This window comes from Lycium barbarum, chromosome 1, assembly GCF_019175385.1.
Source record: "Lycium barbarum isolate Lr01 chromosome 1, ASM1917538v2, whole genome shotgun sequence".
NCBI lineage: Eukaryota > Viridiplantae > Streptophyta > Magnoliopsida > Solanales > Solanaceae > Lycium > Lycium barbarum.
The window spans coordinates 153,520,301-153,545,727 of record NC_083337.1 but is presented as its reverse complement, the minus strand read 5'-3'; the positions used below and the strand labels follow the sequence as shown (position 1 = coordinate 153,545,727).

The 25,427-nt window shown below is 37.3% G+C and overlaps 3 protein-coding genes across 4 annotated transcripts; 2 read left to right on the top strand and 1 right to left on the bottom strand.

The window, feature by feature from the left end:
* The first annotated feature begins 686 nt into the window (after window positions 1-686).
* On the top strand, window positions 687-6,533 carry LOC132645290 (oligouridylate-binding protein 1B-like). 2 transcript variants are annotated; one of them, XM_060362206.1, is made up of 12 exons: window positions 687-913; window positions 3,372-3,433; window positions 3,653-3,755; window positions 3,879-3,955; window positions 4,029-4,090; window positions 4,256-4,343; window positions 4,547-4,622; window positions 4,702-4,732; window positions 4,920-5,039; window positions 5,224-5,306; window positions 5,486-5,662; window positions 5,963-6,533. In XM_060362206.1, the coding sequence occupies exons 1-12, from the start codon at window positions 806-808 to the stop codon at window positions 6,221-6,223; spliced, it is 1,248 nt and encodes a 415-aa protein (XP_060218189.1). In that variant the 5' UTR covers window positions 687-805; the 3' UTR covers window positions 6,224-6,533. The 2 variants fall into 2 exon arrangements, with proteins under 2 accessions (XP_060218189.1, XP_060218184.1); XM_060362201.1 differs by having other exon boundaries at window positions 688-913; window positions 5,221-5,306.
* Window positions 6,534-9,522: 2,989 nt separating this feature from the next.
* Window positions 9,523-20,270, top strand: LOC132645285 (protein PHYTOCHROME-DEPENDENT LATE-FLOWERING). The gene is made up of 12 exons (XM_060362195.1): window positions 9,523-9,957; window positions 11,487-11,529; window positions 11,655-11,719; window positions 11,806-11,886; window positions 12,955-13,035; window positions 13,763-13,924; window positions 14,000-14,098; window positions 14,175-15,532; window positions 16,744-16,967; window positions 17,052-17,200; window positions 17,983-18,021; window positions 18,112-20,270. The coding sequence occupies exons 1-12, from the start codon at window positions 9,799-9,801 to the stop codon at window positions 19,657-19,659; spliced, it is 4,008 nt and encodes a 1,335-aa protein (XP_060218178.1). The 5' UTR covers window positions 9,523-9,798; the 3' UTR covers window positions 19,660-20,270.
* Window positions 20,271-21,043: 773 nt separating this feature from the next.
* LOC132645278 (zinc finger CCCH domain-containing protein 62-like) lies at window positions 21,044-25,024 on the bottom strand. Its single transcript, XM_060362185.1, has 9 exons — window positions 24,637-25,024; window positions 24,250-24,371; window positions 23,726-23,840; window positions 23,580-23,641; window positions 23,154-23,205; window positions 22,892-23,003; window positions 22,591-22,689; window positions 22,377-22,504; window positions 21,044-22,236 (listed from the first exon to the last, which is right to left on the bottom strand). The coding sequence occupies exons 1-9, from the start codon at window positions 24,792-24,794 to the stop codon at window positions 21,309-21,311; spliced, it is 1,776 nt and encodes a 591-aa protein (XP_060218168.1). The 5' UTR covers window positions 24,795-25,024; the 3' UTR covers window positions 21,044-21,308.
* Between the last annotated feature and the right edge of the window lie 403 nt (window positions 25,025-25,427).

Here is a 25,427-nt window from a genome sequence, read left to right as displayed (position 1 = left end):
GACTTCAGATATACTAATCTAAAGTTTGGAACTTTTGGCAAAAAAAATTTAATCTCATACGTTATTTTTGCAACTTCAATTGTGTATATCTGAAGTTAGTTTAAAATGGTTAAACTTATAAAATTTATAAATTCTCTTGAGCCGAGGTTCTTTCAGAAACAACCTCTATACCTCTTAAGATAGGAGTAAGTTCTGAGTACACTCTATCCTTCTCAGACCCAGATTACACTGGGTATGCTGTTGTTATTGTTATAAAATTTACTATAAATTTTGGCTTTACCTTAAATAGGATCCCAAAATGGGTATAAGAGCCTGTTTGGATGGGCTTATGCCTATAAGCTGTTTGCAGCTTATAAGCTTAAAAAAATAAGTTGGGGTAGTCTAACTTATTTTTTTTGGCTTATAAGCTGTTTTCAGCTTATAAGCTGCTTTAGATAAGCTAAGTCAAATGGGCTCAATTATTTTTTTGAGCTTATTTTAAGCACAAAATGACTTTAAGCTAGTCAGCCAAACACTAAAAAAAGCTGAAAACAGCTTATAAGCAACTTAAAAGCCAATCCAAACGGGCTCTAAGTGCACTAAACGGGTCGGGTACTAAACAGTTTACTCTCTTGTATAAATGTCACCATCATCATCCGGTAAAATCCTCTTTTCATTTTCTTTTTTTTTTTCCTTTCTTTTTTTTTTCTTTTTTTTTTCTCCTTGTTCTAGGACCTTCTTTTTTTCTGTTTCCTTGAGAACCCTACCACCACCGTGACTATCTCTTCTCTGCTTCGCTCAATCGAATCGATCTTTAGAAGAGAAAATGCAGAATCAAAGGCTAAAGCAACAACAACAACAACAAGCTTTGATGCAACAAGCTCTTCTTCAACAACAGTCTCTTTATCATCCTGGCCTCTTAGCTCCTCCTCAGGTTTCTCTTTTCCCCCCCTTTTTTTTTCTCTCTGTAATTTAGAGTTTATATTTGTTGATCGCTTTGTCTATTCTCGATTTTTAGGTTTTGCTTTGTACGGAAACATATAAAACCCAAGATATTATCTTTTTTTTTTTTTTTTTTTTAATCTTTCTCGTAGACTTATTGTGTTGTTGGTTAGAAATGTAGTGTTTGGATATGCATCTAGGAGCAGTGGAGTCGAAATTTTTACTAAGGTGATCAAAGTATAAACAAGTAAACATAAGAACAAGTCGAGGCGATTCGATGTATACTCCTTTTGTCCTAATTTATGTGGCACATTTTCCTTTTTAGTCTGTTCCAAAAAAGAATGTCACTTTTCTATATTCAGAAACAATTTAGCTTTATGAGATGATTTAAAGCCACACAGATATCTAAAGCTTGTTTTGGACCACAAATTTCAAATGTCTAAAGCTTGTTTTGGACCACAAATTTCAAATGTCTTTCTTTCTTAAACTCCTTGCTTAGTCAAATGGTGCCACATAAATTAGGACGGAGGGAGTATAAGACAAATAATAAAATTTGAGCTTGTGTATACCGTGCAATTTTTTGGCTATAGCTCCGCCATGTTTAAGGGTCGTGTTTATGTAGTTCATTTCTCGGTTGGGAGAGGCTTCTAAACATGTGGGTCATACTCTCTATGCTTTAGGTTTAAACTTGTCAACCCACTTTGATTATCTCAAGAGCATAACTTAATAATAATAATAAAAGGGGGTTATTCCAAAGCCGTTTATGTTGGTCTGGTTAATCCATCTGTATCTTTAAATTTTGGTTGGGTGCTAATATTCTTTCAAAGTTCGAAACATGGCATGTCATAAATTTTGAACTTGGCTTTTTGGGAGGGAGCATCAATTATGCAGTCTTTGCTGCTGCACGACAATTTCTGTAATCTTCTTAGATTTATTTTTATTGTGTGTATGGCATGAAGGAAAATATTTTTATGAAGACACTTCACATTGAGAGACACTTCACATTGAGAGATTATTTTATGAATCATTTTCCTATGTTTCATGGAGTATAAAAATAGGAGACATATGGTAATCATACAAGGTGGAGGATTGGTATTGAGGGTAGAATTTGGTTATATTCTTAAGAATTAAATATTGATAAATGATATTTTAATTGTTGGTTGAAGTGACATGGAGTATGAGATAAGTATATGCAACAGGAAAGTTAACTAAATACTAGTGGAAAATTATTTTACCCAAAAAAAATCGACATTTACATCATTAGTTTTCACGTTAAAGCTAGATTTGGTGAGTTTCATGTGATAAATGGTCCAAAATGCGATATCCTTAATATAAGAGACTTGTTCTTTGAGGAAGAATTAAGTGGACCCTCCTTCAAGGGAGTCAGATAGTGAAAGGTTATTCCTTTGTAATGCTTGCTGGTTATGTTCGACCAAATGATTATGACTGGGTTATTTAAAAAATCTCAAACAAGGCAAGGTGAGATGAAAGTCGAAAGATTTGGCTTTGACTCAGAGAAAAGGACCGTCTCAGCTCCGCCTTAAAACCTACTGAGATACAATAGGTGACTGAGGGAGAACTAGACGTATTCCCAGGGGGCGGTGAGCGTGGTGTGAGAAAGTGAAAAGAATTGTACTCGAATCTGGGAGAGCTGTGGAAGCCCTATGTAGTTTGTATGTTATGGTTGTGGCAGAGAAAAAGGCCATATATTAACTTTAGGAACTTGAAATCTTGGAGAAATGATCTAGTCATTAGGTAGTACCTTATCATGGTGTTGGATTTTATGTTTTTATGGAGTCTGTCTTTGTTATTGGAGTCGACCCGTTATCCATGATATCTTAAAATGAGATGTCATAGAGAAACAAATTTTAATTTAGAAATTCCTATTTGTATGATTATTCCCTCAGTATCAAAATGGCTGCATTACCAATGTTTACTTTTTCTCTTTTGGCTTGCTTGTGATGTATGGTATTAGGTAAACAGCCTTGTGAAAGAAAATCTGATTATTCAATGAAATCCTTCTGTGGGAATCAATTATCTTCAATGTTGTCACGAGTTTGTTGTAAATTGGTCCTTTGTAGTTTCTTTACTCTGCTTTATATCTTTTTCCCCTTTACACAATGGGATCAACAAAACATAGGAGGGAGAGGGAAAGAAGGAAGTGGAAAAAGATTATTTCTAGATACTTGTTGGAACCCGTAAAATTGTATTTGAGCTCTGACAGAATGCTGCTATTATGGTATATTCTTTTCACTTCTACATCTTTGTTATTTTCTAGCTTTTGTGTGTTGGGGTGGTGGGTGGGGAGAGGGAGCGTACCCGTTATCTTTTCCTTTACAATTCTGAATTTGTTCCTATTTTCCACATATACTCTGTGAATGAGGCCTGTATTTTCTACTTTTATTTATTCTTACCACCTTAGATACTCATATACATTCGGGTTGATGCAGATTGAGCCAATACCTAGTGGAAATCTGCCTCCTGGGTTCGATCCAAGCACTTGTCGCAGTGTGTGAGTGTTCTTTTGGGGCCAGTCTATTGTTTCTCTCTTCCTGCCTGTTTTCTTTGAGATTTTCTTTGGTGTTTTTGAATTTTATGCATTTAACTTAATTTTCATTTGTTATGATTTGATTATTGGAGATGGTTCTTATAGCTTCATGTATTTTTTTTTTCCCTTTTGTTTTTTCTTTTTTTTAAATCTTTTAGTTTCTTTATTTCTGAGAAAATGCAGGTTTGTTGGGAATATTCACCCGCAAGTGACTGAACCTCTTCTTCAGGAAGTTTTCTCCAGTACTGGTCTCGTGGAAGGATGCAAGCTGATAAGGAAGGAAAAGGTTATATTCTTCTCTCTGAATTCCCTGCGACTAGGGCTTCCACCTTTCTCTTCTCCTTAAGTATTGTAGACCTTTTTCTCTCTCTCTGACCTCTGTAATTGACGAGTCTGTTCTCTCTTGCAGTCATCTTATGGTTTCATGCATTACTATGATCGTAGATCAGCTGCACTTGCTATAGTCACCCTTAATGGAAGGCATCTGTAAGTAAATTTATGAGCTCTCTGTTTCGAACTTGGCCTTGGTTTTGCTGTGACCCTTACTCTGTCGTTACAGGTTTGGGCAGCCTATTAAAGTTAATTGGGCATTTGCCAGTGGACAGAGGGAGGACACGTCAAGTAAGTTTCAGTTTCGATCTATCAATGTTTAATCCTCAAAATCCTCAATTTAATAGTTACCAGTTTCAAAAAATGTTTGATCCTCAATTAACTTTGCGTTTCGGCCCTTTTTTTGGGGTGCTAGTTCGTGAACCCGTGTGAATAGTGTTATTCTGCTTTTTGCAGGTCACTTTAATATATTTGTTGGTGATCTGAGCCCCGAAGTTACTGATGCAATGCTGTTTGCTTGCTTCTCTGTTTACCCTAGTTGCTCGTAAGTGTCATTCTCCTATCTGAATCCACCCTAAAAAATGTCGGAAGGTTCATTCTCTTCTTGAATCTCACCTAATGATTGTATCATGCCTTTAGCGTATTTACTCCAGAAGGTGTAGAATGCATCCACAGGGGAAACAATGACAGGGTTGGTAATGCGTAATATCCAGCGGCTAATTGTCCCTTTTTTTATTTTTATGACAGTGATGCAAGGGTAATGTGGGATCAAAAGACTGGGCGTTCTAGGGGCTTTGGTTTTGTTTCTTTCCGTAACCAACAGGTAACTTTTTTGATATATAGCTTCATGTTTTCTTTTTGACCCCTCTTTGATATTGCAATAAACTTACTTATTTTTGCAGGATGCTCAAAGTGCCATTAACGATTTAACAGGTAGGGAGCATTTGAGCAGTTTTTTGTACACATTTCACTTCGTTCAATATGTGTATGCTGTAGATCATCCCCAAGAAGTGGGGAGCTATAAGATTTCATTTACATTAACCTTAAGTTTAAATATATAAACTTGCTTCTAGTCTGAGTGGCTGATTGTGTGCATTTTCTTTCTCCTTTGTTTTTGAAGGCAAATGGCTTGGTAGTAGGCAGATACGTTGTAACTGGGCTACCAAAGGTGCTAGCTCGAATGACGACAAGCAGAGTTCTGATGCCAAAAGTGTTGTGGAATTAACAAATGGTTCATCAGGTATGAAAATCTTTTATGGACCCTTGGCCAGTGCTTTAATTGGTAAAGAAGTTTATGCAAGACAAGCTTAAGTACTGTGTATCGAGGCTAGTTGAATTCAGTGGATTCGGTTCATGCACTTCTCTTTGTTGTGTATTACCTGAACTAAATTCCCTGTTTATTTGCCTTTCTGGTATTGTAGAAGATGGTAAAGACGCAGCGAACAGTGATGCTCCTGAAAATAACCCACAATACACTACCGTTTATGTGGGCAATATTGCTCCTGAGGTGAGCACATCTCTTACCATGGTTTAGTGTCCACTTCTCCTCCATTAAGAAAATGTCAACACTGTAATTTTTAGGTTGGAAAATCCGCGCTGCCTTGGCATATTCTCCTCTGATTTCCTCCTTGTATTTGCTTCCTGCCTTTGGCAAGGACTTCTCCCTTACAGCCTTTATTATTTCAGGTATCACAGCTCGATCTCCATCGCTACTTTCATGCCCTTGGTGCTGGAGTGATTGAGGAAGTTCGAATTCAGCGTGATAAAGGATTTGGTTTTGTAAGATACAATACTCATGCTGAGGCAGCTTTAGCAATTCAAATGGGAAATACCCACTCAGTTCTAGGTGGAAGGCAGATTAAGGTTTATCTTTGTGCTTGATAGCCATTTTTTCTATTGAAATACTTGCTTTCTTGTGTTTGCTGTATTTGAATTATTTGCTATTTGAAATACTTTTACTTGATTTAAAAAAAAAAAAGAATTATTTGCTATTTTCCTGAATGCTTATTATGCGAGATGGTTTGGAGCTTGTTTCTTTTTCTTTTTCCGCTGGTATAGGATGAAACTTATGTCAAGAGAATGGACATTTGTGTAGCCTTGTTCTTAGACTAATCAATATGTGTTAATCCTTATAGTTAACATCTCTAATATATGTACTTCCAGTGTTCGTGGGGTAACAAGCCAACTCCGCCTGGAACAACCTCGAACCCACTTCCTCCACCAGCTCCCATAGGTGTTTCGGCCACTGACCTTTTGGCTTATGAGAGGCAGCTGGCTATGAGCAAGATGGGTGGTATCCCCGGTCTCATGGGTCAACATCCTTTGAAGCAAGCATCAATGGGGATGGCCTCTGGAGCAAGCCAAGCTATATATGATGGTGGTTTCCAGAATATGGCTGCACAACAGCTCATGTATTATCAGTGATGTGCCGAGTCAGATATCAGCAGTTGCCGTTGCCTTTCTACCTAGTTATCTTCAATAACACGGGTTTTTCTCATGTTCTCATTCTGTTCTTAGTAATATTTAGGCATCATGCCTAGTTAGATGTGAGTGCCACGTGTATCAATACGTATAATGTATGCATTGTCTTCCAGTTTAGTAGGAATGAGGGAATACTAGGAGGTTTGCTCCATTATTCTTGTTCATACATGCTTTGATGTAGTGACATATTATTTAGAACTTTTCGTTTTTGGTCTTATTTTGACCAACATTGCTAGTAGGCGCTTTTGGTAAATCCACTGTTCTCCCTTTGGGTTGTCCTCTCTATTCTCCGAAGAAAGACCGGTTACATGTCAAGCAACAGCACTAGCAATCAATGCAACACCTCACACCACCAGGCATTATTTTTTTTATATAAAGATTAAGATCCAAAAACCTAGTGAAATCCAGGCCAGCCATTGAGTGAGCCAATTGATATCCGACCAGAAAAATATGTTTTTTTTTTCTTTTCCTTAAAAAAAAAGCAGTAAGTATTACGTGAGGGTTTCCATTGTTTGACAAGTTTAGATTATGCATCCTACTTATCTCTATTGTCACTCTATTCACTCACTGAGTTTCACCAGATCTTTTTCTTCGCCAGTCATTCTTCTCTTTTTCCTCGTCCTCCTGGTCAAGGATGCTGTTTTTACCAGCATAGAATGGATTATATTGTCGTGGAGACAAATGTTGAAGACATAGTCTAGATATAAGCTCAACTGCTTTTCAGTATATGTGCTATTGTTTGCCTTGCACTCTCGTATTGCAAGTATGTGAACCTGCAGGAGTGCATTCAGTTGGAGCACTAAACCTTCAAGTTGGTGATATGGGTATAAGGTCTGTTGAAAATGCACTCGTTGATAACAATCAATTCTGAGATTAAAGTAATGTACACTTAACTACAATTACAAATAATGTAAAGTACATGCCGCATGGATACACAACAAATAGTAGTGTAGATAAGGAGTTGCCAACTTTATTTCTTTCTCGATACAATTTTTAAATATTGGATTTTTCCCATTTTCTGGGTCCAAATCAGTGCAATGACGAGCTGCGACTTCTTTTTTTTTCCCGCAAGCTGCGATTGGAATGTGTAGTTATCGTCACAATGAAAAAATACCGAAAGTGTCACAATGACAGCATGATGTTTTTTTTTTTTTTTTTTTTTTTTTTTTGTGTAGCAAGTATGATGCTACTCTATCCTAGAATACCCAATGCTACACTATCCTAGAATACACAAAATAATAATAACCAACAAAATCATCCGCCTAACATCCAAAAAAAAAAAAAAAAAGAGGCTATTGAGCAAGAATTTTAATCAGGTTTCCTTCTTAAAGGCTGGTGTTTATTTTTTATCATGTAATTTCTTTTAGCAAATATAGACATTCGTCAAAGAATTGTGCTCATTCTCCTCCTCCTTCCCCTCCTTTTGGCTTTTTCCTCCTTCTCACCTTCTCTATATTTTTTTTTTGTCTGACAATTCATCTTCTCTATATGTGATGTGGAAAATTGAAGACACAATTCTCATTTGTGGTTGGTTGGATTGATTTGGTTGAAAAACATGAATATTACTATTGTCAGGTTTTGTTGCGCAGGATTGTTGAAGAAGACAAAGTAGATCTATTAATTTTTAAAGGATTGAGTTGAATCTACCCATTAAAAATTGTTGGATTGGTATTATAATGTTGGGTATAAAATTGGGAAAATCACATAAAGAACAACTTTTTAAAATAGTAATTAAAAATATATTACAACTACTTTAAAATAATTATACAGATGCAACTTATTAGATTATCAACTTATAAATATAACTTTTTATATTCCTAAAATATCAATATAAAGGTATTTATATTAATGTATTTCATAACATATATAGTATATCGATGCACTTATATGATAAACTTAACTTATATGGTATATTACTTTTAATGTATGTTATATTAACACTATCTATGTTTGAGGGCTAAATTTGAAGGGAAAGTGGAAAAGCATTTAAAAGACGACTTAAAAGTTACATGATTAGTAATTTAGTATATATGGCATGTGTATAGTGTTTATGTCAAGTATACTTAATATTATTGCTTTCATCATATTATTAGTTCTATTATTAATGATAGGAAGGAGAATTTGTCGGGACAAATTAAGGAAAACATATAACCTGTATAAATTTGTTACCATATTTATACTAGATTGACCATATCTAAAGATTTTTTTCTTTTATCATTTATAGGGTATATATTTTGTAGATTCTGTAAATTAAAAAATAGTTGTATATTTACCAGTATTTGTGTAAGTTCCCCTATAAAATTTGGAGTTGATTTGGACCAATTATGGCAAAAGGGGCACTCCGGTGCAGCGTACTCACGTAGGGTCGGGGGAGTGCCGCACCCTAAAGGGTGTGATGCAGATAGCCTACCTTAATGCATGCATTAGTGTTTGCTTTCATGGCTCGAACCCGTGACCTATACATCTTGAAGTAAAATCGTATTGGTGGAATTTCTCAGGAACTTCTGGTGATCTGGATAGAGTTGTGAACAATTTGTTCCAAAATTATGACACAATTTGTGCTAGAATCGATGATTCATAGGGACTTGTCGAAAGCCCATTCATCAGAAGCTCTTAGTGATCCGCAAGAATTTGTGAACAATTTGTTCTAAAGTTAAAACACTATTTGTACCAGAATCCTTGTAATTTGTTGCGGCAAATCGTACATCAGAAACTCCTAGTGATTCTCCAGAATTTATGAGAAAGTTGTACTAAAATATTCTTGGTGATTCGTGAAGAGTTTTGACAAATCCATTCATCATAACTTTCGATAACCCAACAGAATATTTTCTTACTAAATCCCGGCGATCCTCCATAAATTGTTGCAAGTCAAATCTTCTAGTGATTTGCCAGACGTTGAACTCCAACTTCAGGGTTAGCGACTATTTTCGCATAATTTTCTTCAACATATCGCAAATTAAATAGCGGTACAAAGTCTCGGAGGTGGTTGGTCTTGAATATTTACCCGGCTTGCCCCTGAGCAAAATTTCAAGTTTAACAACTTTTGCCATATTGACATCAATCTTTGATTTTTGACCTTTAACATTTTTCCATGGAGCAATCGGGAGTCAAAAATTCAAGAACGCCAATTTTCAAGGTCATTGAGTGTAATCCTATCCCTGCCTAATCAGTGGAACATTGTTCACCGAGATATATTTTACATGCCAGAGGGGCTATAATCGGAGATACCATTTGTTATCGAAAATGACCCTATTTGCCTGTCAGGCTTTTGGGCCCAAAAGAGAATTGGATTCTCATATTCTCTTCTTTCTTTGACAAAAAAAAAAAAAAAAATGAAAAAACAAAGAACTACCAAAAGTCAGTTTCTTCACAAAGGTCTCTGCATAATTATGCCCAATACACACAAACACCACTACTTCACCCAACTCACTTAAAAATTACACTTTTTTCATTGAATCAAATATAATTCTTCTTTATTAAGTCTCCCAACATCGTATCGGATCAACGTTGTTCCGGCAATGGGGATTTCATTTAAGGTCTCCAAAACCGGTACCAGGTTTAAGCCCAAACCAATACATCCCCAAAACGAAGAAGAAAACGACGTCGCTTTTGAAGCTAATAGAGAAAGGAATTCAGTAAATGAATCCAATTCCACATCTGCTGCTGGAAAGCTCACGGTAATTTTGTTGGGTTTTTCAATGTCTATACTATTAAGATTTGCTCATTTGGGTCCTGTAAGATGAGTGTAATTTGATTTCAGTTGCTTTAGCACACTAATATGTTAATTTTTTTTTAGAATTTACCCTTTAATCTCTTAATTTTCTATGCTATTCTAAAATTTACCCTTTTTGGGTCTGTAAGATGAGTTTAATTTGATTGAGTTCTTTGCATATTGCAATCCCTAAATTTGCTATTTTTACTGTTGCTTTAGCACCCTTTTAGAATTTACCGTTTAATTTCTTAGTTTTTGCTTCTTTTGGCAAAAAGACAACTTCTTTGAGTTGCAATTGTAATTTATCATTCACATTTCTGTAAATTGTAATTGGATTTTTAATGTCTTCATTTTTATTAGTATGCTATTCGAAAATTTACCCCCTTTTTGGGTTTGTAAGATGAGTTTAATTTGATTGAGTTTTTTGCATATTGCACTTCCTAAATTTGCTATTTTTACTGTTGCTTTAGCACCCTATTCTGTTACTTTTTTTTTTTTTTTTTTTTTTAATTATAGAATTTACCCTTTAATCTCTTAATTTTTGTTTCTTTTGGCAAAAAGATAAGTTCTTTGAGTTGCACTTGAGTTCCCATTTGCGATTTCTATCCTTTTCTTTATGATCTACCCCTAAGCGAATGAGTTTACTTTTATGTGAAGCTTGTGTGACTGTTTTTGAGGAGTAAAATATAAAAGGGGAGTTTGGTTCTTGGACTAGTTATGCAGGAGATTGTAATACATGGATAATTATAAGGTGAATAATAATAATAATAATAATATGGGGATTGTTATATGATGAACACTAATACAAAGTTCGTAATGCACATATTGCAATACCAAAGTCAAGATTAGCTGATATTGCTTATACATGTAATTTTATTTCACATTCTATCGCGTATAAAATAATACAGACTATCACAAAAGTTATGCAGGTATTGGTTATATACGTTTTATCTTGGAAATCCAACTGTTAATTGATATTATAGAATTGCATCGGTGATGCAGGCGTTGTATTGATAATGCACAATTTTATGTCTGGATTAGTTTTCTTATAAGCAAATTAGACGATCTCAAAGAGTACAGTTAGAATTTCCTAAACTTTATCTTGTGTAAATGAGGTTGAATTTGGTGGGAACTTCCATGCCTCCACACATTTGGTTTATATGCCAGACTGAAAAATTCCCGAACAGTATGAATGCACATGCCATAAAGGTAAGTGGAACTCCTGACTCATGAAATTTAATAAAGAGAGGAAATAAATGAAACCAAACTTTTAGCAAGATCAAGTTAAGTTCTAAAATTTGGTGAAGTGAGGCCCAAGCTGTCAGCTAATAGTTTCTGCCATAAATAGTTAGTCCATCATAGAGAGTTACTTGACTCATGTGCTACTATTAATCTCACTGGCAGATCATGAAAAAGGATCCCTCATAAATTGTGTTTCTTTTGAAGAATCTCCCAAATTTTTATTTTAACTGATAACATTCTCGTCTGCTATAGGGTGCGGTTGTGCTTGGGAGCAAGGATGTTACTAGAGTCCCTGGTGAGTGAGGATCTTGTGAAGGACTTCATGTATATGGGGAGGACAAATAAGACTCTTCTTTCTCCACTTATTTTACAATTTTTATTTCTTTATTTCAGCTGTGCTTATTGTGTTATATTGAGCAGATAATGAAGTTTCCTTCACATTGTGCCTTTTCCTGGATGGATATTCTATTGGGAAGCCCTCTGAGGTTTGTTATTACTCATCTCATATGCACAATATAATGGTTGTCAGGTTTTTGGGCTGAGAGTTTTATGCTTTCCTTTTCAATTGCAGAACCAATATGGGCATCAAGCCCCTGAAAATGTTCCGAAATTATTGCATCCATATGATAGAGCATCTGAAACTCTCTTTTCAGTAAGTGTACTGTCAGCTTTCTTTTCCCTCTTTCCTTATCTATCCCTATCTCTGGGTCTGTGGATCATCTTTAGCTTTGTTCTTGAACTCTTTTTAACAAATTAATTGCATTAATATCAAAAGAAGATACTGTAAAATATCTGTACATGGGGATCAACCACAATCATCTATCAAGTGTTTCATACTATCTATATCAAAAGAATTCTCTCTTTACAACATATATAAATGAAACTATGATATTTTTACTCTCATTAGAGAACTTTCTATTCATTCCAAAAATGTCCAAACTGCATACATTGGTACCCAACTTGACATCTCTGTCTTTGGTAGCACCTAAAGAAAGCCCGGGGTCCATATCCGTGATGTAAGGCTCCCGTGCACCAGTAGGTGGTATCCTCGCCATTGTCTTTACAAGCAATTCCAGCTCATGATAATTTGCTTCATCTTCCTTAGATTATCTGCCATTAAGGTCACATCCCGCACCGCACCTACCAAGTGAAAAAAGCTGCTCTCTGTGGTGGTATCCAAATATATTCAGCAGCTGCTAGCAAACTGTAGTATATTTTCGTGAAAGTCTAGTATGATTGAGAGACAGAACCTTAATGGTCACTTTTGAATTGAACTTATCTGTCTGTGTTTTTTATAAGGATTTATCTGTCTATATACTTTTGATCTGTAAACACTTTGTGGTCTGGCAGTTTTCATTTGGATAATAATTAGCTTCTATAATAATAACTCGAGTCAATATTAATTAAACTGGAGGAGTGAAAGCCACTTGATTGTGGGAATGCTTACGATGCCGAAGCCGTTCTGCATGTCCCTCTTTCCTTTCCAGGATGTACTTCGCTTCACTCTTCCTGAAGAAACCAAGTTTGCTGTTACTTATATATGACAACCGGTTTATACAAAGTTTGTTCGATTATCTACTTTTATTATATAATTTTTTTCATTTTATATTTATACTGTTACCGTTTGATCACCCTGGGTATGTTGTTGTTGTTGTTGTTGTATATTTATACTGTTGCCTTTATCAAAATAAATTCTGTTTGTCTATTTATGCACCTGCAGGCAATTGAGTCTGGACATCTGCCCGGTGATATATTTGAGGATATACCTTGCAAATATGTTGATGGGACCCTAGTCTGCGAGGTAAAGTTTCTGGTTCTAGAGGAGCAATAATAACTCCTATAAGATTTAGAATATCATGGGTAGTACTTTCTTCAATTTGTATTCACCATCTTGTGAGTTGAGAGTTGTTAATATTTTGTCTTATGCTAAGAGATGCTTATAGACCAGCTTCTTCTTAAGAAATACATGCTCCCTCCGTCACAAAATGAATGACGGAGAGTGCAAGAGTTAAAGCATCTAATATTTGGTTTGGACTTTGGATTAGGACATCAATTATCAAATTTTTTGAAATAAGGTTACATATTTGGTAAGTACGTAAAGGATCCATTCAAATGTGCCTAAGTATTTAGTTATAAAACACCAAAAAACAATAAATCACAGTGTTTTATATCTAAAATATTTAGGCACATTTGAATGGATCCTTGTAAAAGAAAAAATGTTTAATTCCCCAATGCCAATAGTGTCATATAAACAGGAGAGAGAGAGGGAATTAGATTACGGGTTCAGAATTTCCAATTCTGCGTCTCTACTTTATGGAAGAGATTAAAACAACTTTTAACTGGATGTCAGTCAATCAGCTTTGTCATTCACTTTATTCTTCTTGCTGCTTTTTCCTAATGAAGAGTTAAAATTTGCTAACTTCTACATTTTATTTCTTCTTCTGAAATGACTGTCACCATTCCTTCACATAAACATAGAATTAGGATAGTCTTTTATTTCTTAATTTGGGATGGGATTGCTATTGCAGGTGCGAGATTATCGGAAGTGCTTCTCTGAAGCTGGACAAAATGTGCCTTCAGACCCTGGTTGTCCCATTATTAACAGAGTATGTCTAAAAATGTCACTTGAAAATGTGGTGAAGGACATTCCATTGATTTCAGATAGTGCTTGGACATATGGTGATATGATGGTTAGTAAGATCGACCCCTCTTAGTGGCATTGAAATGGTTATTTTATTTTAAAGCAATATTCTCTTCTACTGTAGGAAGTCGAATCCCGGGTATTAAGAGCCCTACAACCACAACTTTGCTTAGACCCCGCCCCAAAGTTAGACAGGCTCTGCAACAACCGAGCTTCCTCAAAGGTAGTGTGCTTTTTTATCCATCTTCATGTGGTAGAAGGAGCTCATGTACTTAAACTGTCCTGTATTTTGTTTACAGTTAACATTGGGTATAAGCAATCTAAGGAGGAGAAGACTAAGGCAGCTTCCGGATATAATTTCCGCGTCTAATGATAAGATCCATGGGAAAAATGTTTGCATAGATAGAGTGCCAGAAAGTTCGAGGTCAGGAGACACCGGACAGCTTCTGCTGCAGCCTGCGCATGAGAATCTGAATCGACAAAATAATGGACCAACCAATATGTTGGCACTAAGAAGTAACAGTTTTGGGTCTGAGACCTCTATTCCAGCATCACCTTCAGTATCTCAGCAACCAAAGTATCAAATGGGGGTTGTGAGTCCAAGAATCATGCAGGATCATAGGTCAGGAGTTTTAAATGCATCAGTAGCTTCTCCTGCTGCGCCAGATATGATGCAATATGCGGATGCAATGGGCTCTGGTGCTGCTTCTTTACATGGTAAGAGAGAGAATCATGATGGCCAAGCATCTCCTCTCTCCAACTTGAATAAGAGGGCAAGGTTTACACATATGAGTGCTGATTCCAATCAACAGCAACTTATAGGCGGACAAATAGATGGCTCTCATGCTCCAGATTTGCACTGGAAGAGTTCTTTATTACAGCAGCATTCAACTCCCAGGGGAATTGCATATGCTAATACAAGCTTGCAAAAGTATCCCCAACAGATTTTTGAAGGGGGTCTGAACCAGGAAGCTGGAACAATGCCATTCACTGCAGGACAGCAAGGAATAAAGTTTAACTTAAAGGAAGAGCCTGCTGAGATAGAAAGATTGGACAAACTAGAGCCAGGAAGGACTAAAAATGAGATGCAGGTGGTGGAATCGGATATGAACCTTATGGAATCCCAGCAGGCCCGACTAAAGCAGAGACCGCCTCAGCAGTTTATGCGGTCTGGCTTTTCTCAGACTCCCTGGAACGCCCTTGGTCAGCCTCTTGAAAATAGTCTCCGGAAAGAGGACCCATATCAGAACAGGAAAATAGTGCAAAGTCCTCGTGTTTCTGCAGGAGGTTTGCCTCAATCTCCTTTATCGTCTAAGTCTGGAGAGTTTTCAAATGGATCTGTAGGAGCTCAATATGGTGCAGCTGTGACTAGTGGACTAATACAATCAATGAAGGAGAAGCAAGCAGCTGGTGGAACAACATCTATGACTTCTAGCGCCAATGATTCCATGCAGCGGCAACACCAGGCTCAAATTGCTGCAAAGCGGAGATCCAATTCTGTCCCTAAGACCCCCATGATGAGTGGAGTTGGTTCTCCTGCCAGTGTCAGTACCATGAGTCTTCCAATAAATGCAAGCAGTCCTCCTGTAGGATCTACACATTCAGCAGACCAAATCGTGCTTGAAAGGTTCTCCAAAATTGAAATGCTGACAAATAGGTATGTTTATGGGACATTATTTTGACCATTTAAATTAGCTATTTTTTTTTTGAATCAGCACAAGTTTATTATGTCCAATAGAGAACTTAAATTGTGTTATCTTGGTCAAAGGATGCACCTTCCATGCACGTGTTACCTTTTGATAATTGGCTCACTTAAAATAGTCTGTTGTGACTGTACTCCATCCTTATAAAGGAGCTTACTGTTTCAGTATCTGTGCCTAGAAGTGCGACGTATAACAATAGAAGCTGTCTTATGTGGTAACCAATGTTACTGGTATGTGCGACGCACGTGTGGGTGCTCTGATATTCATAAAATCTATGCTAAACCCATATGAAATACTTGTTCGAGAATGCCAAAAGTGTAATTGGAGGTTTTTGTTGAAAAAGGGTGGAGTCAGCAGCTGCTATGTCATGTTGCCTATTTCTTGAACGACAGCTTGAGGAGAATAATTGACACTAAATTAAATAAACTCTTTGCCAGGTTTATTTCAAATTATGCAAAATACCATCATGTGAATACACAAAGATGACGAGCTCAAAAAGAAACATGATCCTTTTTATTTTTTTATTTTTTTGAAACTGGTACTATCCTTTTTTTTTATTTCTCAAAAAAGAACAAAGAGGACCAGACAATGTTGACATGGGATGGCGGGATAAGTATATCTTTTTCCCTGGTCTCTGTTTTGTCTTTCTCTGTCATTCCTACAGCAATGAACTAATGATCATGGTTTTTATCTTCTGGTGATAAAATTGATCGTGCTCTTAAGCTATTTCATCTTACAACTTAAGTTGTCCGTTTGGTTTCTTCAATTTTTTCGCCTTGCACCCTAAGTTTTGGCTAAACACAATATCTGCACTTTTTTCTTGTTGCCCAAAGATGCTGATGTCTGAGTTTATATCTGTATTACTTAATGGGTATTAATAAGAACTTGTGCCATTTTTGTGCCTAACAGAGTTCTGGTTAGAATGATGAGTTACAATTTCACATGTTACCCCTCTCTCTCTCTCTCTATATATATATTAATTCTTTTGATCCCCCATGCTTGTTCAAGTGAAATCAAGTGATATTTACTTCAGATGTAATGTATATCTTCTTATTTATCAGCTTGCTATTTTAACTATGTGTTGTCCTCAACCACTGTTCCTAAAGCATGATATTACTCTTATATTAAGATCCTCAAAAGCTCACGTCAACCGTCTGAATTTCAGGTTTCAACTTCATCCCAAAAAGCCTAAGGTCGAGGAGTACTCTAGCAGGAAGCCGAATTCCTTTCGTACTCAACAGCTGCTAATTTGTCTTTCCAATGATTCAAACAATGAGAATGTTAAAGATGAATCCTGCAAAATGTTGTCAAAATCACTAGTAGGTGGCAGTACAAATGTTTGCAAAAGAAGAATCTTGAATTTTCTGCAGACAGAACGCATAATTCAAGGTCTGTCCTAAAGTAATGCACTCTTAATCTGTATCATTTGCTATTTCCTAACTGATCCTTTGACTGCTTGATGTTATCTACTAGGAAATGGTTTTTCATATGTTCCTAAGGTGCGGACTAGAATGATCATGTCAGAAAAGCCAAATGACGGCACTGTGGCAATGTGTATTGGAGAAATAGATGAGGTCGATTACTCGACTGCAGAGGATTACCTCCCAACGCTGCCGAATACTGTGAGTGCTGAGCACGCTATTTGTTTGTATGGCCCAGACTGGATACCCTGTTTTTGATGTCCACTCATCCTACTTAATCAAGTAGGACGAGATTCTGAAGCCAGCTATTCTGAGCGGAATCTCTTATTTAAAAGCCATGTGGAAACCCTTAAAAGTAAAGTGGAAGAATGATAAGCAGTCCATAATTCCTGGATCTAGGTTTCAATATCGTGGTGCTTTTAAATCCATTTCTGCTAGCATGTGCCAATCTTAAACTTGCAAGTGTGTACAATACTCATTGGAACTTTTTAATTTGGCTTGAACCTATTGAAGGCTAATGTATCAACAAAACTGCCCTTCTATATAGATCGTTGTGTCATGAAATTTATCAATAGATTCCTAGCTTCCTATTGATCTTGATTAGTTCTCGCTTATCTCATAAAGTGACTTAACCTGACATTATCAAATTTTAGGATCAGTAGATCAAATATTTGATGACTATTGCCTTTGGTATGCATGTACCAATATCTTTGATGATGTTTGCCTCAAGTGAATTCTGAATTTCAAACATTTATTCAGATTTCTCCAAGCAAAGTCTTGGTAAAGCGAGTAACAGAAATAGCTAGGTGTAATTTATGAGATACTTAAGAGGCATCAATTCGTGGATATGGTAATTGGAGGAGAGTTTATAAGAGATCATATTTTCATTTGTTTCAACCATTTTAAATTGGGATGCCAGTGGAAGAAATTTACAATAATCTTATGCATTTCTGTTTCTTATGTCTGAAATTTTCTTGTGACAGCACTTTGCGGACTTGCTTGCTGCACAGTTTTGTTCACTGGTAAGTTAACTGCGTAAAATCTGAAGTGCTAAGGATTAATATTGCTTCAGCAACTTGTCCTCATTTTGCCTTGCAACAATGTATTTGCAGATGGTACACGAAGGATACCATGTGGAAGATCATGTCCAACCAAGACCAATCAGCATGAATCGTGCTTCAAGTAATCAAACAAACGTGCTAGGAATGCTACCAAATGGGGCTGTAGCTGATCTGCAGCAATACTCCGAAGGGGTCTCTGGTTTGTCCAATGAGCTTGCAAGGCCGTCTAGCGGTATTAATTCATCAGTAAATTCACCCCAGAACATGCAAGGACAGAGAATACTGCCTCCCGGGAATGCTCAAGCATTACAGATCTCTCAAGGACTCCTGAGTGGGGTTTCAATGCCTTCTAGACCTCAACAATCTGATCAGTTATCTCCTCTGCAGCAGCAACAACAGCAACAGCAACAGCAACAACAGCAGCAGCAGCAGCAGCAGAATCAACATCCTCTGATACAACAGCAACATCCACAGTTACAAAGATCCCAGCTAATGCTTGCTTCGAACCCAATGGGTCAACTAAGTACAGTTGGCCAGAATTCCATGCAGCTGGGTAATCAAAATAAACCATCGGCATTGCAACTTCAGCTATTACAACAGCAGCAGCAGCAGCAGCAACAACAACCGTTGCAGTCACAGCATCCACAGATGCAGAGGAAAATGATGATGGGTGCCCTTGGTAATGTAGGTATGGGGAACATTAGCAATAACATCGCTGCGCTTGGTGGCCTTGGTATGGGCATGGGAGGTGTAAGAGGAGTTGGTGGACCTGGAATTTCAGCTCCAATGGGAGCCATCGCTGGCATGGGCAATATGTCTCAAAACCCAATAAATCTGAGCCAGGCATCCAATATAAGTAACGCAATCAGCCAGCAACTTCGTAATGGTACACTCACTCAACAACAAGCTCATCTCATGCAACACAAGCTGCGAGTGGCACAGAACCGAACAAATATGTTGGGGAGCCCACAGTCAAGTATAGGTGGTATTACGGGAATGAGACAACAAATGCATCCAGGCTCTACCGGTCTTTCAATGTTGGGCTCTCTGAACCGAGCTAATATTAATCAAATGCAGAGACCAGGAATGGGTCCAATGGGTCCCCCAAAGCTAATGGCTGGTATGAATCTTTACATGAACCAGCAGCAGCAGCAGCAGCAGCAGCTGCAGCTGCAGCAACAGATGCAGTTACCGCAGCAACAAATGCAGCAGCAGCAGCAACATATACAACAGCAGCAGCAATTGCAGCAACAGCAGCAAGAGACAGCTTCGCCTTTACAGGCTGTAGTTTCACCTCCTCCAGTGGGCTCACCTTCAAATCTGGCAATGCCACAACAAATGAATCAAAATTCCCAGCAGCCGCAGCAGCAGCAACAACAGCAACATCAACAGGCCAGTTCACAGCAGATGAGCCAACGAACTCCGCTCAGCCCACAGCTGAGTTCAGGGGCTATCCATCCTATGAGTACCGGTAATCCAGAGGCATGCCCAGCAAGCCCTCAGTTGAGTTCACAAACCGTGGGGTCAGTAGGTAGTATAACCAATTCTCCAATGGAGCTACAAGGTGTGAACAAGAGTAATTCCATCAATAATGCCTAATTGAGATGGAAGCTTCAGCTCCTTTGAAACTGTAAGGTGTTGGTATATCACCCCTCCCATGTCTATGTATACATCTGGTCAGGTTGCCATGAAGATGAAACAAAAAGGCGCTTCTGGCCAGTGCTTGTTGAACAGATGTCTTTGAAGGTTGTGGAACATGGATTGTCTGGTTTATTGAATCCCAAAAAGGAAACCAAAAAGAACTTGGGACATGATTTGCAAATTATTCTTTCTTTTGCTTGGGAGAGTGAAGAGGCAGCTTTTAATCTCCTGAGCAGGCTGAACAAACTCATTCGCCAATGTCGATCTTTGATAAGCTGGTAGAGCAACTATTATTCTAGGTTTATTCATATGTTTTGGGTATACTATCTGAGATGTCTAATCCAATTTGTCTGAATATGTTGTGATCAATCATACTGCAGTTCAATATGAAATTGGTGGCAGATTATAGTTGAAATCATAACTGGTGATACAAGGATTTACTTCAGCCTTGCATGAAGGCAGTGACATAGTTGTAATCCTCTTGGTTGATAAACGTGTAAATGAGTACAATGTTTATGTGTATATATTCTTATTTTCCTGGTAAAAGAATCAGAGTAGTTGGACCAGAATCTAAACGTTTGACTTTATTTTAGGATTAAACTAGGAAACTCTTTCGTCTGTTGTCTATACGAATATGCCAAAGTATGGAGTAATTGAGTATTTGGATAGGTAAAATAATGCTTGTGCTCTTGGATACAAGTTCATGTTTGCTTTATATTGCTTCCACTTTATTACCTAAATTTAGTAGTATTTGGAATCGGAAACTATTCTTTTTGCACCTAAAATCTCATCAATTTCTTCCGTTGAATCCGTCCCCTGTTGGTACTGCTTTCACCTTCTGCTTGATTGACATTGAGAATCCCAAAAGCTTAGATTTGCTGCTGACCTCAGTTGAGAAAAGACTTAAGAACTGAGCAACAATTCTTAAAGGCATCTAAATTGATCCCAAGATCTGGCCGGCAAACGTCTGGTGCTAATGTTGGTCAATTTCAATTTACATTCGTCTCCAATTCTTACACTCGTTCGTTTTAACTTACCAGACCTCCCTCAGTTGAGAAAAGACTTAAGAACTGAGCAACAATTCTTAAAGGCATCTAAATTGATCCCAAGATCTGGCCGGCAAACGTCTGGTGCTAATGTTGGTCAATTTCAATTTACATTCGTCTCCAATTTACATTCGTCTCCAATTCTTACACTCGTTCGTTTTAACTTACCAGACCTCCCTTTTTATTGATCATCATAGCACAAACTGCAAGGCATCTAATTGATCCCACAAACTGGCCGGCAAAGTTCTGGTGCTAATGTTGGCCGATTTCCATACAGTTATCATAGAAAAAACAACTAATTTATAAATCAATTTACCAACATTCATATCCATATCAGTTCAAGACTTTTAAAATATATGCAATACGTTTGCTTTGCACATTGCAGTTAGGGAATAGAAAACAGTTGAGATAACTCAAAAACAGTTTGTTCTTCAAGTTGTTTGTGAACAATGACGCTATCCCCGAGACAAAAGACTTGTCACCCAAAAAAAGGAACCAACAGTAGTGGATCTGTGAAGATCTTCCAAAGCTTACTCACTGCTTGCTCTTTCACTTGAATGCTTAAATATTCACGGAATCATGCAAGTACTTGCAATTATGCCCATAGTAGCATCTTCCTTGAGCATAAAACCGGCAAGGCCTCTTTTGTTCCTCTCGCTGTTCTTGAAATGGACGCTTTGCAGCTCCTGCATCACACCAACCATTCCTTGCTTGCCAGTTCTCAGTTCTTTGTGGAGATCTATAGTTCATATTTTGTGAATGACCATAGGTGGTATACGTATGACCATGTCCTCGCAATGGACTTCTACTAGTATCCCTATTTCCGTAACCTCCCTCATCACACCAACCATTCCTTGCTTGCCAGTTCTCAGTTCTTTGTGGAGATCTATAGTTCATATTTTGTGAATGACCATAGGTGGTATACGTATGACCATGTCCTCGCAATGGACTTCTACTAGTATCCCTATTTCCGTAACCTCCCTCATTATAGCGCATCCACGGTGGAATATTATGCGCATTAGAGTTATGCATTCTTAATGGACTATTATTATTGCTGTTCATGTTACCTCCATTGCTAGAGCCCCTCCGCATTGGCATATGCGTATTTGAATTATGCATTCTTAATGGACTCTTTGAAGGATTAGAAGTGTAGCTTTCTCCGAAGCCTCGTTGCTCCCTGTAAGAACTTGGATCATAGTGGTTCACATTAGTCAAAGGCTGCCTCTGATTAAACCTTTCTTCTGGCCTATTTTCTCTAGAGAAGACATTTTCCTGTATGACGGTTGTATACTTTCTACGTTCCTTTTGTTCATCTTTTTGGCCGTTGTCCACCACTTCTATTTGAGGCTGATCTTTCTTGTTTACCAAGTTCATCGAGAGAGAATGCAGCAGTTTCCCTTTAATGTGCTCTGTGTTCTTTTGGTGTTGATGTGGCATCCTGCCTTTACTCTCAGCTTCTGTTTTCTTCTCCTTGTGGTCTGTGCTTACCCTGGGATAGGTAGACAAACAGTTAGAGAAAGTTCATTATAAGTATTCACTAAAATGATTCAATGTTCAAATCATGTGAAGTTGGTATAGATCATATTCTACCAATTAACTTTCTAGAATGAACCAAAATCATCATGGTACCTATTTTCCTTTCGCATCTGTCGCATTTCTTTCTCTCGGACGCGTGTTTCCCTGTTAGACCGAGCAACAAATCCTCTGGCATGCTTTTCTGATAAAATCTTCTGCCTTTCTGCTTCATTGTCCCATTTCTTCAAATTCAGTTTAAGCATAATTAGCCTATGCCGCATGAATAATGAGTGCAAGTAGTAGAAATTCTTAGTACTGTTCAGCAAACCTGTCGCAATGTTTTTAATCTATAGAGGTTTCTTCCCTTAATGAGGAGAGGATGCAGTGGAGGCAGCGGTTTCTCCCCTTTACTCCACAATACCTCAACCTGACCAACAGTAAAAGAGTGTTATATGAAACAAACAAGATGAAACAATGCAAGAAGTTTAAATACAAATAAAAAGAAGAAATGAAAACAGAAAAGGTTACAGTCAAATAATTGATGTTTTCTACAAAGAACTTTAGTTGAAAATAACTTCTCATTCCTCTTCTTGTTCCCAAGAATTCAATCTAAATCGATAAATGCTCACTGTAAAGGTATGTTGCTGTTTTTTAGCACCATAGCTCTCTTTCACAATCCGCCCTGCAACTATTCTTGTTCCGCAGGGAGGACCAGTAGCACTCCTGGATGCAATGTTGAACCTGATGAACCACAATCATAACCTTACTAAGTAAAAAAGCACACATACTACTGCCCCAATAATGTTTAAGATGGGAATTAAAGAGGACTATGCCATGACATCTGCCACAAGCTTTTCAGCCTTTACACGCATATTAGAGTGAAGAGCTTACATTTCGTACACATTTTGTTCAAACATTACAACATCCCCAGTGCAAGCGTCCCCTGCATAATAATAAAAGTAGAGATGAAAATGACAATGTCCAAAAATCCAATTCGTTACTGAAACAGACATAATACAGACATAAACAGACTGGGGACGCATCCCCAGTGCAAGCGTCCCCTGCATAATACAGACATAAAAGTAGAGGTGAAAATGACAATGTCCAAAAATCCAATTCGTTACTGAAACTATAATGTTGGATTCCGGGGTAAGAAGTAAACACTATGTTGGTTATGGTCACAGTGCCTTTTCAGCAGATACATTAACTTTGCCTTTGTTATGCTAAGTGGCTAATGATCATAGATTTTTGCTACAATAAAACTGTGTCTCCACTTAAAATTATATCCATAGAGGGACATAGCAAAATAAACTGTACCTTTGCAGTTTAATACAAAACTTGACGGGGGATACTTCTCCTCTCCACGACCATCAACTATACTGAAGTACAATAAATCTTGCTTTAGGTACAGAAGTTTTCACGATTAAAAAGCAAAGCTGAATAAACTGAAATTGGGAAATTACTCAGTGTGCTCTTTAATGCGCTGAATAAGTGTATCTTTGCTACCCGTCAATCTCAGCCCGTGCTTCCTTAGGTAAACCTTGCATTGCTCAACTTTCAATTTCTCAATCTGACCAGCTGCCACCAAAGTAAGTAGAAACCAATAAGCTCTCATATACAAATGAGAAAACAAAATCCTAAACAAGGATGCAATCATTGTAGTGTTGCGGAAAATTGGAAGATGCTCGATAGAGACAAAGTTTAGGCTGTAACAATCACAGCAAAACGTTGTAAGTCCTAGAGCTAGCAATATTGAAGAATTTTTCTACTTATCTCATCCTAAAGATTGCAAATTTACTCCTTTCTTTCTGAAAGAAAAACCCGCAGCATCATAGAAAAGGTTATTTGGTCCTACTGTTTATATACCAATGAAGACAAACTTTCATGAAATGCAAGGGGTAGGGTCTTCATAAGTGTATAATTAAATAGCTCCTGAAAAAAATTTATGTTACCATATCAACATGTAAAAAAAAGGAATTATTGAAACCTTTGATTATCTTCTGAACAGTTTCATAACTCTTCTGATCTTTCTCATCAAGCTCTGGCACTATCTTCTCCTGCTCTTTCTCTCCCTCAACGCACTCTTCCAAAGCCTTAGAAACATTACGCCTACATTTCGAAACAATACGAAAAATCAACATCTGCACTTCTCATTGTCATTTTTTTTTTTTTTTTTTTTTGCAAAAAAATGTGCACCGGGCTGCCTTGGAGCAACGTTATAGGTCATGGGTTCGAGCCGTGGAAGCAGCCAAGCGTAGGCCGGCCGTCCTTTTCCGGAACCTGTTAAGGCAGGATGCTTTGTGCAACGGGCTGACCATCCCTTTTCTTGAAAACGAAAAAACTAATATGGGGTTTGAAGAATCAAGGGATTTACCTGGCAGACATATCCTTAGAAGCGTTCTTTTTAATGGACATTTTTGAAAGACTGAATCTTGTTTCCTCAAGAATGTCAAAAGTTGGGTCATCTTGTGAATCATCGGAATCATAATCACTTTCACTGTCTGATACATCGTACTGTTGCTTGGCTTCCATCTTTTGATTTCTTGATGATGCTATGCTTCAAGGTTTTTTTTTGCCCACGAAATCACCGTTCAAATTGGTTTTAATTTGAAAAATATTACCGTTGTTGTTGAGTGGATTGTTTTCCCAAAATTAGTACTACCATTTTTACTTGTTGATTGGACTGTTTTTTGGGATTTCGAGCAACGATAAAGTAGGTATGGGCCTACTAGTTGCTCCCCCATTTTAGGCTCCACTCCCAATAGTATTTTCTTTAAATTCTTCTGTAAACATTTTTGAAAAAGAAAAAAATGGAACCAAAAGACACTTACTCCCTCGTGTCCAAAATAATTAAGTTTTTAAATTTGGGCACATGAATTAAGAAATTTAATTACTTTTAAAAGTTAAGAGGTCTATTGACTAAAATATCCTTAATTAAAAGGGACCGTAAAACTATAACAAACATTAAATTTTTTCATTGAATTAACAATGTGTCAAAGGTAAGTTTGAAAAAAAAAAAAAACCTTCTTGATAGATTGAAACCTCAATTATTTTAGACCAATTTTTAGAGGCTAAATCCTCAATTATTTTGGATCCGAGAATTATTAATCAATAATTTGCAAGAACCCTTTTAGATGCGCTACAACTTTTTCCTTTTAATATGTT